Below are 12,788 nucleotides of genomic sequence, written 5' to 3' on the forward strand. Positions count from 1 at the left end.
CGGCCTCACGCTGTGCCCATCCTGTCCCCATCCCTGTCCCCGTCCACACACTGCCAGCTGCTTCTGCTGTCTGACCTTGTCCCTCACGGGCTCAGCACCTTCCTTCCACGCTGGGTTATGTCAGTGGCAGCTGGGGCTGTCCCAAGGGCTGAGTGTAATGATGGTAGCTGGTACCTGTTGCATGGCCCCTCACTTCCCCTCGTGGCTTCTGCTCTGGAAAACCCTCCCCATGGCCCCCCTGTGATGTTTGGCTCTGCCACCCTCTTCACTGCAGTGCCTTTCCCCTCCCCGGTGTGTCCCAGATCTTAGCACGTCCATTGCTGCAGGACGGTGCGGGGGCCGGTGGCCGTGAGCCAGCCCAGCCGCCAGCACGCTCTGCCTGCAGGCACGTCCCTGGGCTCGGGCAGAGCCATCCCTGAGGACACGGGTGCTGCTTGTGCTCTTTGAGGGAAGACCTTGGGTGAACACCGCTCCCCCCACAGCACGGCAGGGATGGACTGGAGCTGCTGGGGCAGGTGTCAGTGCCATGGGAGCCCTGCTAGCCAAGACAGTGGCTTCAAGAGCCACTTACTGCCTCTTGCCACTGCCAGTTCTGCCCTGGCTGCAGCACCGGGGGCATTGCCTGCCCTGACGCTGAGCCATGGTGTGGTATTTGGGGCTGAAACCCCAGGTTGCCCTGGGGCTAGGTGAGCTTGGGAGCGGTGACCACCTTGCCCAGCTCATGTTGGGACCATGCTGACTGGCATGGCTGTCTGGTGCGGTTATCTCATGAGGGTCTCTGGTGGGGCTATGTCATGAGGGTCTCCAGCAGGTCTATTTGGGGAGGATCTACAGTGGGGCTACCCAGACGGGGTCTCCAGCTGTGCACTGGGCAGGTTGTCCCCAGTTGTCCCTCCCCATGGCTGCCGGTGTCCCTGTGTACGTGGGGGTGCACCCCTGAGCCCTCACCTCAAAGGTGAAGTGCCTGGCTGTGCCCCTAGGCAGCCAGATTTGCACTTCTGAGTGCCTGCTGCCCCTGGGGGAGGTGGACCGATGGCACAGTCTTTGCTTGGCTGGGAGGTGATGAGGGAGAAATGCTGTAGGTTTAAAAACAGGTTTGGGCTGCTAATTTTAGGAAGGCAGGTCAGGGGGAAAGCCACATCTGCGTGTGCTCAGGGGGAAGGGCAGGCCCTGCTCCCACAGGATAGGGCTGGCTCTGCTCCCAGTGCCCAGTCCCAGGGTTGCCCTGGGGGAGTTTTCTCTGTGGAGGAGCAAGGGGAGGTGGTGGTGGTGGGGGGTCCTTGCTGCCTGTGCCTGCCCTGCTGGAGTCAGCCTCCCTGGGGACGTGATGCCCAGGGACCGCCAAGGTTTGGGCTGTTGCCCCAGCTCTGCCCGTGTGCCTGCACACCCCTGTGCCGATGGCAGTGCCAGGGGCTGACCAGGGATCCAAAGCTGGGGGTCACCGTGTGCCCAGCAGCAGTGCCAGGGGTAACCCCAGGGCTGGGGGCTGATGGCAGTGGGGGGACATGGCTGTTGTCCCTGCCCATTTGCCCACACTGCCCGTCTCTCTGGGAGGGCTCTGCTGCCAGCGCAGCCCCAGGGAACATGAGACCTCTGCGTGCCTGGCTCTGCTGAAACCCGAACAGCCACCTGAGCAGGCGGGCACTGATGGGGGGGCCTTGCTGCTGGCCCCCCAGCACACACCAGCGGCAGCAGGGTACCTGGCTGTGAACATGCCGGCCAGCAGCTGCAGCAGGCTTGGTGCTAAAGCCGGATTACCACCCGGAATAGTCCCGCGGCCCCAGCTGGGGCGGATTAGCCAGGATTCATCTGCAGAGGGAGAGGAGATGAGGAGGGGGTCTTTGCCCTGTGGTGGTCCCCAGCCTGGAGGAGCCCTCACCTCCTGCCAGGGAGTCCCAGCACCTTCGTCCCCCACGGGTGAGAGCAGTGGGTGCCCACAGATGGGTGCCATGGGCTGTGGGGATACAGAGGGTCGTTGCACCCTGGGCTGGTGCTGTGTGGTGCAGTCAGGGCTTGCAGGCAGCAGCTGTTGGCCCCCATGTGTGCCGTACTCCCACCAGCACGGTGTGCTGTGGCGGGGACTATGCCATGCTGAGGCTTGACCGGGGGAACCAGTGTAGTGCAAGTGCCAGGCTTTCCTGGGATGACACGCGGCGTCCTCACCGTGCTGCCAGGTGTGATGGACTCCCCTATCTGACGTGTTCCTCTGGCATTGCTGATGGAGCTCCTGGTTGTGCCTTGCTTCCAGCTGGGATTTTCCACTTTTTAAATAAAGTCTGGGTGGAAGCGAGGTGTCGGGCAGAGGGACGCAGCCCCTTCCAGGACCGCATCCCCCAGTGTGGTGCCCTGGCCCCCAAGGAAGGCTGGCAGGGGGCCAGAGCGAGCCCAGGGCTACCTGCTGCCTGCCTGCCAGGGCAGAGAATGGATTTGGGAGCCCTGCCGCCCCACACACATGTCCCCGTCCCAGCGAGGGGCGGGGGCAGACATCTGTGCTGGCTGGGATGCGGCGTGCGAGACCAAACGTAGCCTTCCCTGACGCGCAGACGTGGCCGGCGGGGAGGATATGTGACGCCCCACGCATACGGCTCAGCGTTCCCCGCGGGGGGGCTGCAGGACACCACTGGGGTCCAGCTTGGGCTGCCTGGCTGTGGTGGAGGGTTGGTGGGGTGGACGATGTCCCCGGTATCACCAAGCAGTGGGACAGCAGGAGCAGCTCCTGGGAGAGCTGGGGCTGGGTAGGGAGAGGTGGGAGGTCTCGGCACAGCGGGCCTGTCGCTGTCCTTGTCACCCGGAGCCGGCAGGCAGTGGAGAGGCGCACGCTGGGAAATCAGTGCAGCTGGCTCAGCACCTCCAGGGTCACGGCCCTGGGTGCCACAGCAGGGGGGTTCTGTTCCCGTGCACGTGGCCGTGCCCACGCCATCAGGGTGGGTGAGCGGGCTCTGGGGCTGGCAGTCAGAAGGGGGACGATGCCGGGCGGCACACGGACTACCCAACGTGGCAGCGAGGACAGCAGCATCCCATCTGTGTGGTGGCAAGGCAGCCCCGCGGTGGGCCGGGGCTCTCGAGGCTGGCACACCGTGGGAAGAGATTCCCAGAGAGATGCTCTTTACCTGGAGCGGAGGTTGTGGGCACACAGGGACAGGGCTGAACCCACCACCCCTAGCCCTGGGGGTACTCACGTCACCCCACTGGGGCCATCCGCTGCTCCATGTATTTGCTGTTCTTCCCAGCCTTATCGCAAGGCAAACAGCAGCAGGCAGGGCACGCTCTGCCCGATCGAAGCATCTCCCATTCCCTCCCCTTTCATGTCCCCCCCTTCCCCAGCCGCCACCGCCGGGAGACCCTGGCCAAGGGGCAAAGGCCGGAGCCAGCTGGGGAGGTGGTGGCAAGTGGTGCCGGGGCTGTGCCAGGGCTGTGCCAGCGCTGTCCGGTGGGAGGAAGTGTCTGGGTGGCGACACTAAGCCCGGTGCATGCGAAATGAGCCTGGCCGTGCCGCTTGCTATTCCGAGAGGCGCTCAGGGGAAGAAGCTGGTATTTCCTGAGCCGCCCGGCGAGGTGTAATTATAACCTGGGAGAAGAAAAGGGCTGCAGAAGAGAGCGCCCAGCCTCCCTGGCGCCCGTGGGGGAGCGGGCAGGGGGAATGGGGCAGCTTCTGCCCATCACTGGTGGGATGCAGCGGAGCCCTGCCTGCAGGCAGCCTGGAGGTGCTAAGGGGGTTTGGGGAGGTGATGGAGCACCGGGGATCTGGCTGACCCCCTCAAGCCTGGCACCAGGAGCGGTGGGTTCAGTGATGCCCGCCTGCAGTGGTGGGAAGGTGCAGAGTTAACGGTGGCGTTTGGACGTGCTGGCAGCCTTGTTCGTGCCTGGATCTGGCCCAAGTGGAGGCCTAGTAGAGGGGATAAATCATTGCCCAGTGCCCGCCCTGTGCTTCCCTCTCTTCACCCGCATGGCTGAGCCTCCCTGCTCTGGTCTCTGCTGCCCTGCGCCCTGACTTAGTTTCCCCACCAGCCTGGATGCCGCAGATGGCGTGGCCCAGCTGTGTGCCCCCCACCCCAGGCCAACTTTAGGGCCTCAGCCCCCCTGGCACTGACGATAGCCAGCATGTGGCCGGGGATGACCCTGCCAGGTCTCCTCGGTGGCCTGGATGGGCAGGGACAGGCAGGGCAGTGGCTCAAGAGCCTAGAGGTGCTGGTTCCCACACCTCATCATGGCATCCTTCCCCTATGTGCTGGGGGGACTGCTGTCCCCAGCATCTTCCTGCCCTGGCAGTGCCTTGGGAAGACTCGCCTGGTCTCCAGGGCTACCAATCCCCTGGGAGCGCAAAGACTGGCATGCCCCTGCTCAGCCCGTGAGGACCCCAGGCACTGGGGTGATGGGGCAGCAGCATCCTCCCAGGGTCAGGGACCACGCCATACCCTGGCCAGCCCTTGCCTTGAGCCGGGTGGCATCATCCTGTGGCCCTGAGGTGGAGCCCCCTCAGCCGGCCAGACAGGACCCCAGCCCCCCGGGGCTGCAGGGGGTGTCAGGGGACCCTGCCCCGGTTGCCAGCCTGCCCCAGAAAGCCACCCTGTGCCGTTTCTCAGCGGGGCGGGGAGGACCGGGGCTCTCACAGAGGCAGCTTTGTGCGGCGTGCCAAGGCGTCCCGCGCTCGGCAGCCTGGCCACCTTCCCCTGCCAAGGAGCTGTCTCCCGGCCCCGTGCTCTTTCCTGCTCCGTTTGTCCAGCCCTGACGTGCCCCCGAGCCCCCTCTACCTTGGCACTCCGGCAGTGCCAGCTCCGGGCGGCGGGATGCGGGCGAGACCTTCACGCTGGGCAGCGCCACAGGCTTTACATAACGGTGGTGGCTGGGGGGTCCCCGAGCTCCCCGCCCCATCCCCAGCTGCCCTCCTAAACACCCCTGCTCGCCTGTCAGTGCCTGTCTCCAGAAGGGGAAACTGAGGCACAGAGCTGAGAGCTGCGGGCAGGGCAGTGGAGGTGGGCAGACGTCATGGATGGAGGCTCTGGGGCTGGACTGGTGCCATGCTGCGGGCAAGGGAGCGGAGTGGTCCCATGGGGTGGGCTGCGGGACGGGTGGCTGAGCAAGGGGACGGTCCCACCTGGGGACCCTTGTGGGGCTGTCGGAATTGGGGTGAGGACTACAGGGCATTGTGTGCTGAGCAGGCAGAAGGGAGAAGTCCAGCTGTGGTGATGCGTGGCCAGGCATCGCTGTCATCCCTGGGTGCCTGTCCCTGTGCTGCCGCCGGCACTGGTGCTGAGCCTGACTCCAGCATGCCCAGTGGATGCGGGACTTGTGGGACCCCAGGCCAGCCCTTCCAGTGCTCCTGCCCAGAGCCGGACCCCTGTTGCTACCCTCTTGCAGAGCCCAAGGAGAGCCCGCAGCGAGCCCAGCCGCCTCCCCGCCATGGATGCCACGGACATGCCCCTCCAAGCTGAGATGGTGGAGCTGGTGCCCAACGGGAAGCACGCGGCCGCACTCACTGCCTCCGCCATCCCCTCACTGGCAGGCGACAGGTAGGGCCCTGGGACAAGCAAGGGTGCCAGGGGCTTGTGGGGTCCTCCCAGCTGCTCCCTGCCCTTGTGATGCCAGCCGGTGCTGCCTGGGCACGGGCAGGAGGGGCATGGCGGCCCCCGGCTCTGCTTCGACCTCACCCCCTCCCTCTGGCGGCCAGGTTTGAGGAGAACCAGTCTGGTGCGGCAGAGATGGAGGAGTTCCTGCCCCATGGTGCTGAGAAGAAGCAGACGCACTTCACCGATGTGAGTGTTGGCGTGGGCACTGTGGTGGAGGTGGGATGGGGGTAGCTTTCAGTGCTACCAGTGCATCCCCTCCCCATTGTGTCCTGTGCGTGCAGTTTGAAGGGAAGACGTCTTTTGGGATGTCCGTCTTCAACCTGAGCAACGCCATCATGGGCAGCGGAATCCTGGGGCTGGCCTATGCCATGGCCAACACCGGCATCATCCTCTTCCTGTGAGCGCTGTGCACCCGTGGGGACTTGGGTGGGGGGGCCTGCGTGTGGGGGGCTCCTCCAAGGGGAGGGTGCCGGGGTGCAGGCAGGAAAGGGGTCCCTGGCTTGGGGTGATGCAGGGACTGGTGTCCCGCTGCCTGAGCAATGCCCGTCCCTGGCATGGGCCTGTCTGCCCCTGCCGGGTGCTGTGACCCACTGGGGAGGAGGATGAAGGCTTGACTTCCTTAATAGAAGACCAGATTTCCCCACATGGCCCAAAGGATGTGTGTGCCGGCTCCCCTTGGGTGTGGGGCCATGGACCACAGGGCTGGGGCAGCCCCATGGCTGTGGGGTGCCCGCACCCTGTGGCCCATCCACCCTGTCAGCACCCAGCCAGTGTCGAGGTGAGGGGCTGGGTGGCCTGCCAGGTTGGCTGCCTGTTTGCCTCATGGTTGTGTCTGAGCCTGGTGCTGTGACCTGCTGGTGACGGCGCTGTCCTCCCACAGCTTCCTCCTGACGGCGGTGGCCCTGCTCTCCAGCTACTCCATCCACCTGCTGCTCAAGTCCTCGGGCATCGTGGGTGAGTGCCAGGTCCCCAGCGGGGCCATGCTAGGGGGCATCCCCTCCTGACCCTCACCCCACCACTTCTCCTTGTCCCACAGGCATCCGTGCCTACGAGCAGCTGGGCTACCGAGCCTTCGGCACACCAGGGAAGCTGGCCGCGGCCATTGCCATCACGCTGCAGAACATCGGAGGTGAGGACAGGGCTGGGGGGGGGACCCGGCAGGGCTGGGGACAGGGGATGGAACTGGAGCATGCCGGCACAGCATGACCTTGCTCTGCCCCACAGCCATGTCCAGCTACCTGTACATCGTCAAATCCGAAGTGCCTCTCGTCATCCAGACCTTCCTCAACCTGGAGGAGAAGACCACGTGAGTGCCTCCTGCCCACGCTGCCTGCGTGCCTTCCCCAGTCAGACGCCAGGGCTTCGGCTCCAGCTGTGCAGCCCATGGCAGGGATTTAGTGCCATTAAGCCACTACTATTTTTGATAACCGTCAGTGCTGAATAAGCCCCTGGGTGGGATTAAACCAGGCTGAACTTCCAATCCCTGCTCCTCACATCTCCTTGAGATCAGACTTTCCTCCTTGAGCAGAGCCCAGGGCTGCAGGGTGGGCAACAGGAGCTTTGGTTGGGAATGGTTTCCCCTCAACCCATGCCCACATCCCTACCCAGTGGCATGGGAGGTGAGAGCTGGGCAGAGCTGCCACTGGGACCTCCACCAGTCCGGGACTGGGTGTCCCAGCCAGGCTCGACCCCGACTGCTTGACCACACGTGGGAGCAGGCCTGGACAGGGATCCTGCCCCATGGATGGCCAGGGGCAGCTTGCTCTGCTTGGGGCATTGAGGACCTGGCTGAGGCCCATTTCAGATGCTGCTACCCCAGGCTGCCCACGGGCAAACATGTGCTGAGAACAGCAGTTCTCAGCCTGCCCACAGTAGGTGTAGCCCTTGGGGGCATGCCACTATGGGACCCCAGCACAAGGGCCCCCAGGGACACTGGCCTCTGGGATCCCCAAGGATGCTGGCACAGCAGAGATGCCAGTTGCAGGAGATGCCAGTGTCCCTGGGGCTGCCAGCTCTGGTGTCCCCACTGATGGCAGACAGCCCACCCCCAAGGCTGCCTTTGCTTCTCATGCCCCAGCAGAGTGGGGCAGTGAGCTGGCCTTCTGCTTCCAGGGACTGGTATATGAACGGGAACTACCTGGTGATCCTGGTTTCTGTCACCATCATCCTGCCCCTGGCCCTCATGAAGCAGCTGGGTAAGTCAGGGGGATGCTGCCTGTGAGGTCTGGCATCTTGGAACTCCTGTGGGCTGATGGTGCCAGCCTGGGGTGGTGAGCAAGGAGGGGGCACCCAGCCAGCATGAGGGTCCTGCCTGTACCCACCAGCCACTCTCCTCCCTCCCCAGGCTACCTCGGCTACGCCAGCGGCTTCTCCCTCAGCTGTATGGGCTTCTTCCTCATCTCAGTGAGTACCCGCCGGCATGTGCCAGCAGCTCGGGATGCTGAGCATCCCTTCTGCTGGAGTGTGTGGCTCCGCTGGTGTGCAGCTGGGCTACGTGTTCTGGTGACAGCGGGGACAGTGGGTGCTCCAGGCTGTGGAGACACTGTGGCGGTGCTGTCACACTGCTGGGTTATTTTTGGCTGAAGGAGCTGAGTGCCGGGGAAAGGGGAAGGGAGAGGGTGCCAGCGAGGGAACCATGCGTGTGGCCCCTCCACGTGCCGCTGCCCCGCTCTGCCCTGCTGCCCACCCTCACAGGAGCAGGCTGAGGGGCCAGCATTGCCCCAGGGCACCACTGGCAAAGGGTGCACTCTCCTGCCGGGCACGGTGCTGGCTTGTGCAGCTGGTGCTGGGGGCTAGTGGCACTGGGCACTGACTGTCCCCATTTCCCCCCTGCCCCAGGTCATCTACAAGAAGTTTCAGATTCCCTGCCCGCTCCCCGAGCAGGAGGGGAACCTCACGGGCAGTCTCAACTCTACCCCCATCATCACCAGCGACTACCAGAACGGCTACACCGTTCTCCAGGCAGCTGACCAGGGCACCTGCACCCCCAGCTTCTTCACCCTGAACTCCCAGGTAGAGACTGAGATCCACCCCTGGGGCTTTTGGTGAGCCCCGACCCCATGCACCCCATGAAGGTGGGTGGTCTCAGTGCCAGCAGCACCTGCCGGCTTGGCCCCCAGCACTCAGCTGCCATCTTCTTGTGCAGACAGCGTACACCATCCCCATCATGGCCTTTGCCTTCGTCTGCCACCCTGAGGTCCTGCCCATCTACACCGAGCTGAAGGAGTGAGTCCTGGGTGGGGACACCCATGGGGAGGGGTGGGCTGCGTCCAGCACCCACCCAAAGGCAGTGCCATCCGGGTGTGGGACCGGCGCTGGGGCATTGTGGGGAGGTGGGTGATATGACCCTGGTTGGGTGGGTGGGTGGGTGGGTGGGTGATGGTGGGTGGTCTCACCCCTGGGAGGTGGGTGATACGGCTCGGAATGGTTGGTGGGATGATATGACCCCTGGAACACGGGTGTTATGACCTGGGGTGGGTGGGTGAGTGGTTGTTGGTGGGTGATCCAACCCACCACGCAGCCCAGGAAAAAGGACACAGCCCCTCTCCGCACAACCCTCATGCACCCCAGGGTGCTCTGGCATCACCCCTCCTTGCTGGGTGGGTGCTCTGGCATCACCCCTCCTTGCTGGGTGGGTGCTCTGTGCCAGCAGGTGCCACGGGGTGGGCTGGGCCACGGGGGCCATGCTGAGCCCGCCGTCTCCCACAGCCCCTCCAAGAAGAAGATGCAGTGCATCTCCAACATCTCCATCATGGTCATGTACCTCATGTACTTCTTGGCTGCCCTCTTCGGCTACCTCACGTTCTACGGTGAGCCCTAGGGAAGGGGGCTGGGGGCCCTGCTGGCATGCCGGCACCAGGTGGGGGGGTGGCAGTGCCGGGGCTCACCCAGCGGCTCCCCACCGGTGCCTACAGGCCGGGTGGAGTCAGAGTTGCTGCACACGTACAACAAGGTGGACCCCTTCGACGTGCTCATCCTGTGCGTGCGGGTGGCCGTGCTGACAGCTGTCACCCTCACCGTCCCCATCGTCCTCTTCCCGGTGAGTAGCTCCATGGGGATGCCAGGTGGCACTGCCTTCCCCCAGCTGAAACAAGACCTCAGCACCAGGCTTTGAGAGGGGAAACTGAGGCAGTGATGGGACTGAGGCCCAGGGACAGGGTGACAGGGATCAGCGGGGCTGCAGGGATTGGGGAACGGGACTGCCTGGATGTCAGGGACAGGGCTGGGGCAGAGGCAGGGGTGATGGAGACTGGCAGGGCCATGGGGACAGGGCTGGGAAGGGGTGATGGGGACCATCAGGACTGCAGGGACAGGGGATGGGCGCTGGATTCACAGATGGAGCGCGACACCCCGTCCCTGTTCCCAGGTGCGCCGGGCCATCCAGCAGATGGTGTTCCAAGGGAAGGACTTCAGCTGGATCCGCCACGTCACCATTGCTGTGGTCCTGCTGACCTTCATCAACCTCTTGGTCATCTTTGCCCCCTCCATCCTTGGCATCTTCGGCTTGATCGGTGTGTGGCAGTGCCGTGCTCCTGTCCCCCGCCTACCGCTGGGCATTGTGGGCAGCACACCAGCCCCTGCCCCTGCCGGGCACTGGGCTTTGTCTGCCCCTGCCCTGTTCCTCAGTTTCCCCTTCTCACTGTGCTGGGACTATATGGCATGTGAGGGTCCCCAGTCCCATCCCTGTCCCGGCAAGCTAGTTCCTGCAGGGGGGTTCCAGCTGCTTGCCACGCTGCCAGCCGGTGCTTGCTCTTCCCCTTGATCCCCCAAGCCAGGCTTGCCCTGCTCGGCACCCGGCTCGGTGCCAAGGCCCTGGCTGCGGGGCGGGGGGGCGTGGGGACAGTGCCAGGACACAGTGTCCCTGGGTTCCTGGAAGGCTTTGCCAGGGCTGGGGGTGGCAGGGGGGGAAACAACAGGACCTGCCTGGCAGTAGGGCTGGCAGGGCTGAGCTGTGGGGCGCGGGCCCCCTGCCCGCTCTGTCCCTGTCTGCTCCAGGCGCCACCTCCGCTCCCTGCCTCATCTTCATCTTCCCCGCCATCTTCTACATCCGCATCATGCCCAAGGACAAGGAACCGCTGCGCTCCACCCCCAAGATCTTGGTAAGCATGGGGGGGGATGACAGGGATGGGGGCAGGGGTCCCGCAGCTGGGCTGAGGACCTCATTGCCCTGGCTGTCCCGGGGACCCCATGGCCCTGGCTGTCCCTGACTCATTTCCCTGTCCCCACAGGCTGCCTGCTTCGCCCTCCTTGGGGTGCTCTTCATGATCATGAGCTTGAGCTTCATCATCATCGACTGGGCCACGGGTGGGGGGAAGAGCGGCGGCAGCCACTAGCCAGCACCGGGTGCCCACGCCAACCTCCGCCCCACCCACCGGTGCCCCAGGGAGAGCTGGCCCCGGGTTCAGCCCCTGTGCCACAGCCCCGCCGGGCTTCCCTGAGGACCTTCCGCCATTGCTGCCCATCACCCACGGTGGTGGTGAGGGGGCATGAGCGATGGCAGGTGCGGGGGACACCCTGAGCGGTGCCCGGGATGGGGCAGCGAGCCCGGGGCAGGTGCTGTGCCCCCCCGCCACTCCAGCGGGTACCTTCCCTGCTCTGCGCCTCAGTTTCCCCATCTGTAAAATGGGGAGACTAATACTGCCCTACCTCACCGGGAGCTGGCTGTCAGGTGGAGCTTGTCTCTGCACATCAGAACCGCCAGCAGCGGGCACTGCCAGGGGTGTGGGGCACTGCCTGCCTTGGGGGCCAAGGACCGGGGCACTTTCCTGGCCCCCTCAGACAGCATCAAGAGCCCTGATGAACAGCGTCCACAGGGGGCTGGAGTCCAGCCTGGTGTTCGGACCCGTGGCAGTGCCCATGCCCAAGCCACTCACCCTCTCCCCCTGCTGTCCCCAGGTCCCTGGCAAGACGTGACCCCACTGGCCCAGCATTAGGGGGCACCCTGGCCCCCGTGGGCGTGTGTGGTCCTGCCGCCGCAGCTGGCGATACCCTGCACGCTGCTCTTGAGCCTGCCGGGGGAACGGTTGGCTCCCAGTACCTGTGGACAGGACCTTGGTGACCCCCAGGCCATACTTGGGGACTGGCCACATTGCTTTGGGAGGTGACATGCCCGCCGGGGTCTTGGCACCCACTGGCATCCTGCCTGTGCTGCGGCTTGGCTGCCCGGGGTCTGGTCCCCCCCGAGGGGTGAAGGTGGGACGCGCAGGGAGCTGGAGGCAGCGCTCACTGGGGGCCATCTCGGGGCTCTGGAGGCATCCCCCTGCCTGCGTGCCCAAACGCCAGGGTGATGGGCACCCCCGCAACCCCACTTGCCTTGCACCCTGGGCCAGCACTCAGGCCCCCCACAGCCCTCTCCCAGCCACCCACCCACCCACTCATTCATCCATGCCGCTGGGACACCCCATGCCATGCCAAAACCCTGGGAGCAGCTCTCCCAGCCCCCCCCCCCCGCCTCCCTTCCCAGCTTTCGGGTGCAGCCTGGCAGGGTGGGCAGCACAGGCGGGGGGCTGTGCTTCGTTGAAGTACATAAGACGTATTTTTTTACCGGGGTGGTGGAGGCTGGGATTCTTTTTATAAATACTGTATATAAGAGTAGATCTTTTTTAATGTGTTGTGTTGCTCTGAGTAGCTCTGTATAATGTACATATCTATATGGGGTGGAGAGGGGCGCTGCTGCGGATCCTTGCCATCGCCCCAGGGCTGCCGGCTGCTGCGTGGCCCTGTCCCCAGCCCAGCTGCCCCGTGGCCACCCCTACGCCGTGCCGAGGGGCGACGCTTATAAATTATCCGTGGGGGTGATGCTGGTGGTGGCCAGCAAAGCCTCTGGCAGTGAGAATAAAGATGTGAATGTGCCCAGGTCTCGGGCATCACTGGGGTGGGTGAGGAGCTGGCACCCGGCACACAGCATCCCGGGACAGCATGGACATACATGCGCACGTGGATGCACGGATGTACATGGGGACAGCAGGGACATACGGACATGTGTGCACACGGGTGCATGGACATACATGGAGTCAGCAGTGATATATGGATATGCATGTACAGCGTCAGTGCACATGGATGCACAGACGTACAGCAGGATGGCACAGACTTACGGACACACGCATGGGGCAGTGTGTCTGAATGTGCAGATGTACAGCGGGACAGCACGGACATATGGACACAGATGCACAGCATCAGTGCACATGCGTGCACAGACGTGCAGCAGGACAGCACGGACAT

The 12,788-nt window shown here is 64.5% G+C and overlaps 1 protein-coding gene across 2 annotated transcripts; it reads left to right on the forward strand.

Annotated features, from left to right (window-relative positions):
* The first annotated feature begins 4,493 nt into the window (after positions 1-4,493).
* Positions 4,494-10,900, forward strand: SLC38A3 (solute carrier family 38 member 3). Of its 2 annotated transcripts, XM_086469678.1 has the most exons (16): positions 4,494-4,793; positions 5,372-5,510; positions 5,669-5,753; positions 5,849-5,964; positions 6,448-6,521; positions 6,604-6,696; positions 6,792-6,873; positions 7,680-7,762; positions 7,912-7,970; positions 8,406-8,579; positions 8,713-8,792; positions 9,276-9,376; positions 9,482-9,606; positions 9,934-10,078; positions 10,563-10,666; positions 10,796-10,900. In XM_086469678.1, the coding sequence occupies exons 2-16, from the start codon at positions 5,401-5,403 to the stop codon at positions 10,898-10,900; spliced, it is 1,536 nt and encodes a 511-aa protein (XP_086325804.1). In that variant the 5' UTR covers positions 4,494-4,793; positions 5,372-5,400. The 2 variants fall into 2 exon arrangements, with proteins under 2 accessions (XP_086325804.1, XP_086325805.1); XM_086469679.1 differs by lacking the exon at positions 4,494-4,793 and having other exon boundaries at positions 5,365-5,510.
* Positions 10,901-12,788: the final 1,888 nt, after the last annotated feature.

This window comes from Leptosomus discolor, chromosome 9 (assembly GCF_034619465.1).
Source record: "Leptosomus discolor isolate bLepDis1 chromosome 9, bLepDis1.hap2, whole genome shotgun sequence".
In the NCBI taxonomy this organism is placed as follows: domain Eukaryota; kingdom Metazoa; phylum Chordata; class Aves; order Leptosomiformes; family Leptosomidae; genus Leptosomus; species Leptosomus discolor.

Bases quoted from the DNA above. Each gene is read 5' to 3' on its own strand.
- SLC38A3 (XM_086469678.1), top strand. From the start codon at position 5,401: ATGGATGCCACGGACATGCCCCTCCAAGCTGAGATGGTGGAGCTGGTG. The intron at 6,522-6,603 runs GTGAGTGCCAGG...CTTGTCCCACAG, and splicing joins CAAGTCCTCGGGCATCGTGG to GCATCCGTGCCTACGAGCAG. The intron at 10,667-10,795 runs GTAAGCATGGGG...CTGTCCCCACAG, and splicing joins GCTCCACCCCCAAGATCTTG to GCTGCCTGCTTCGCCCTCCT.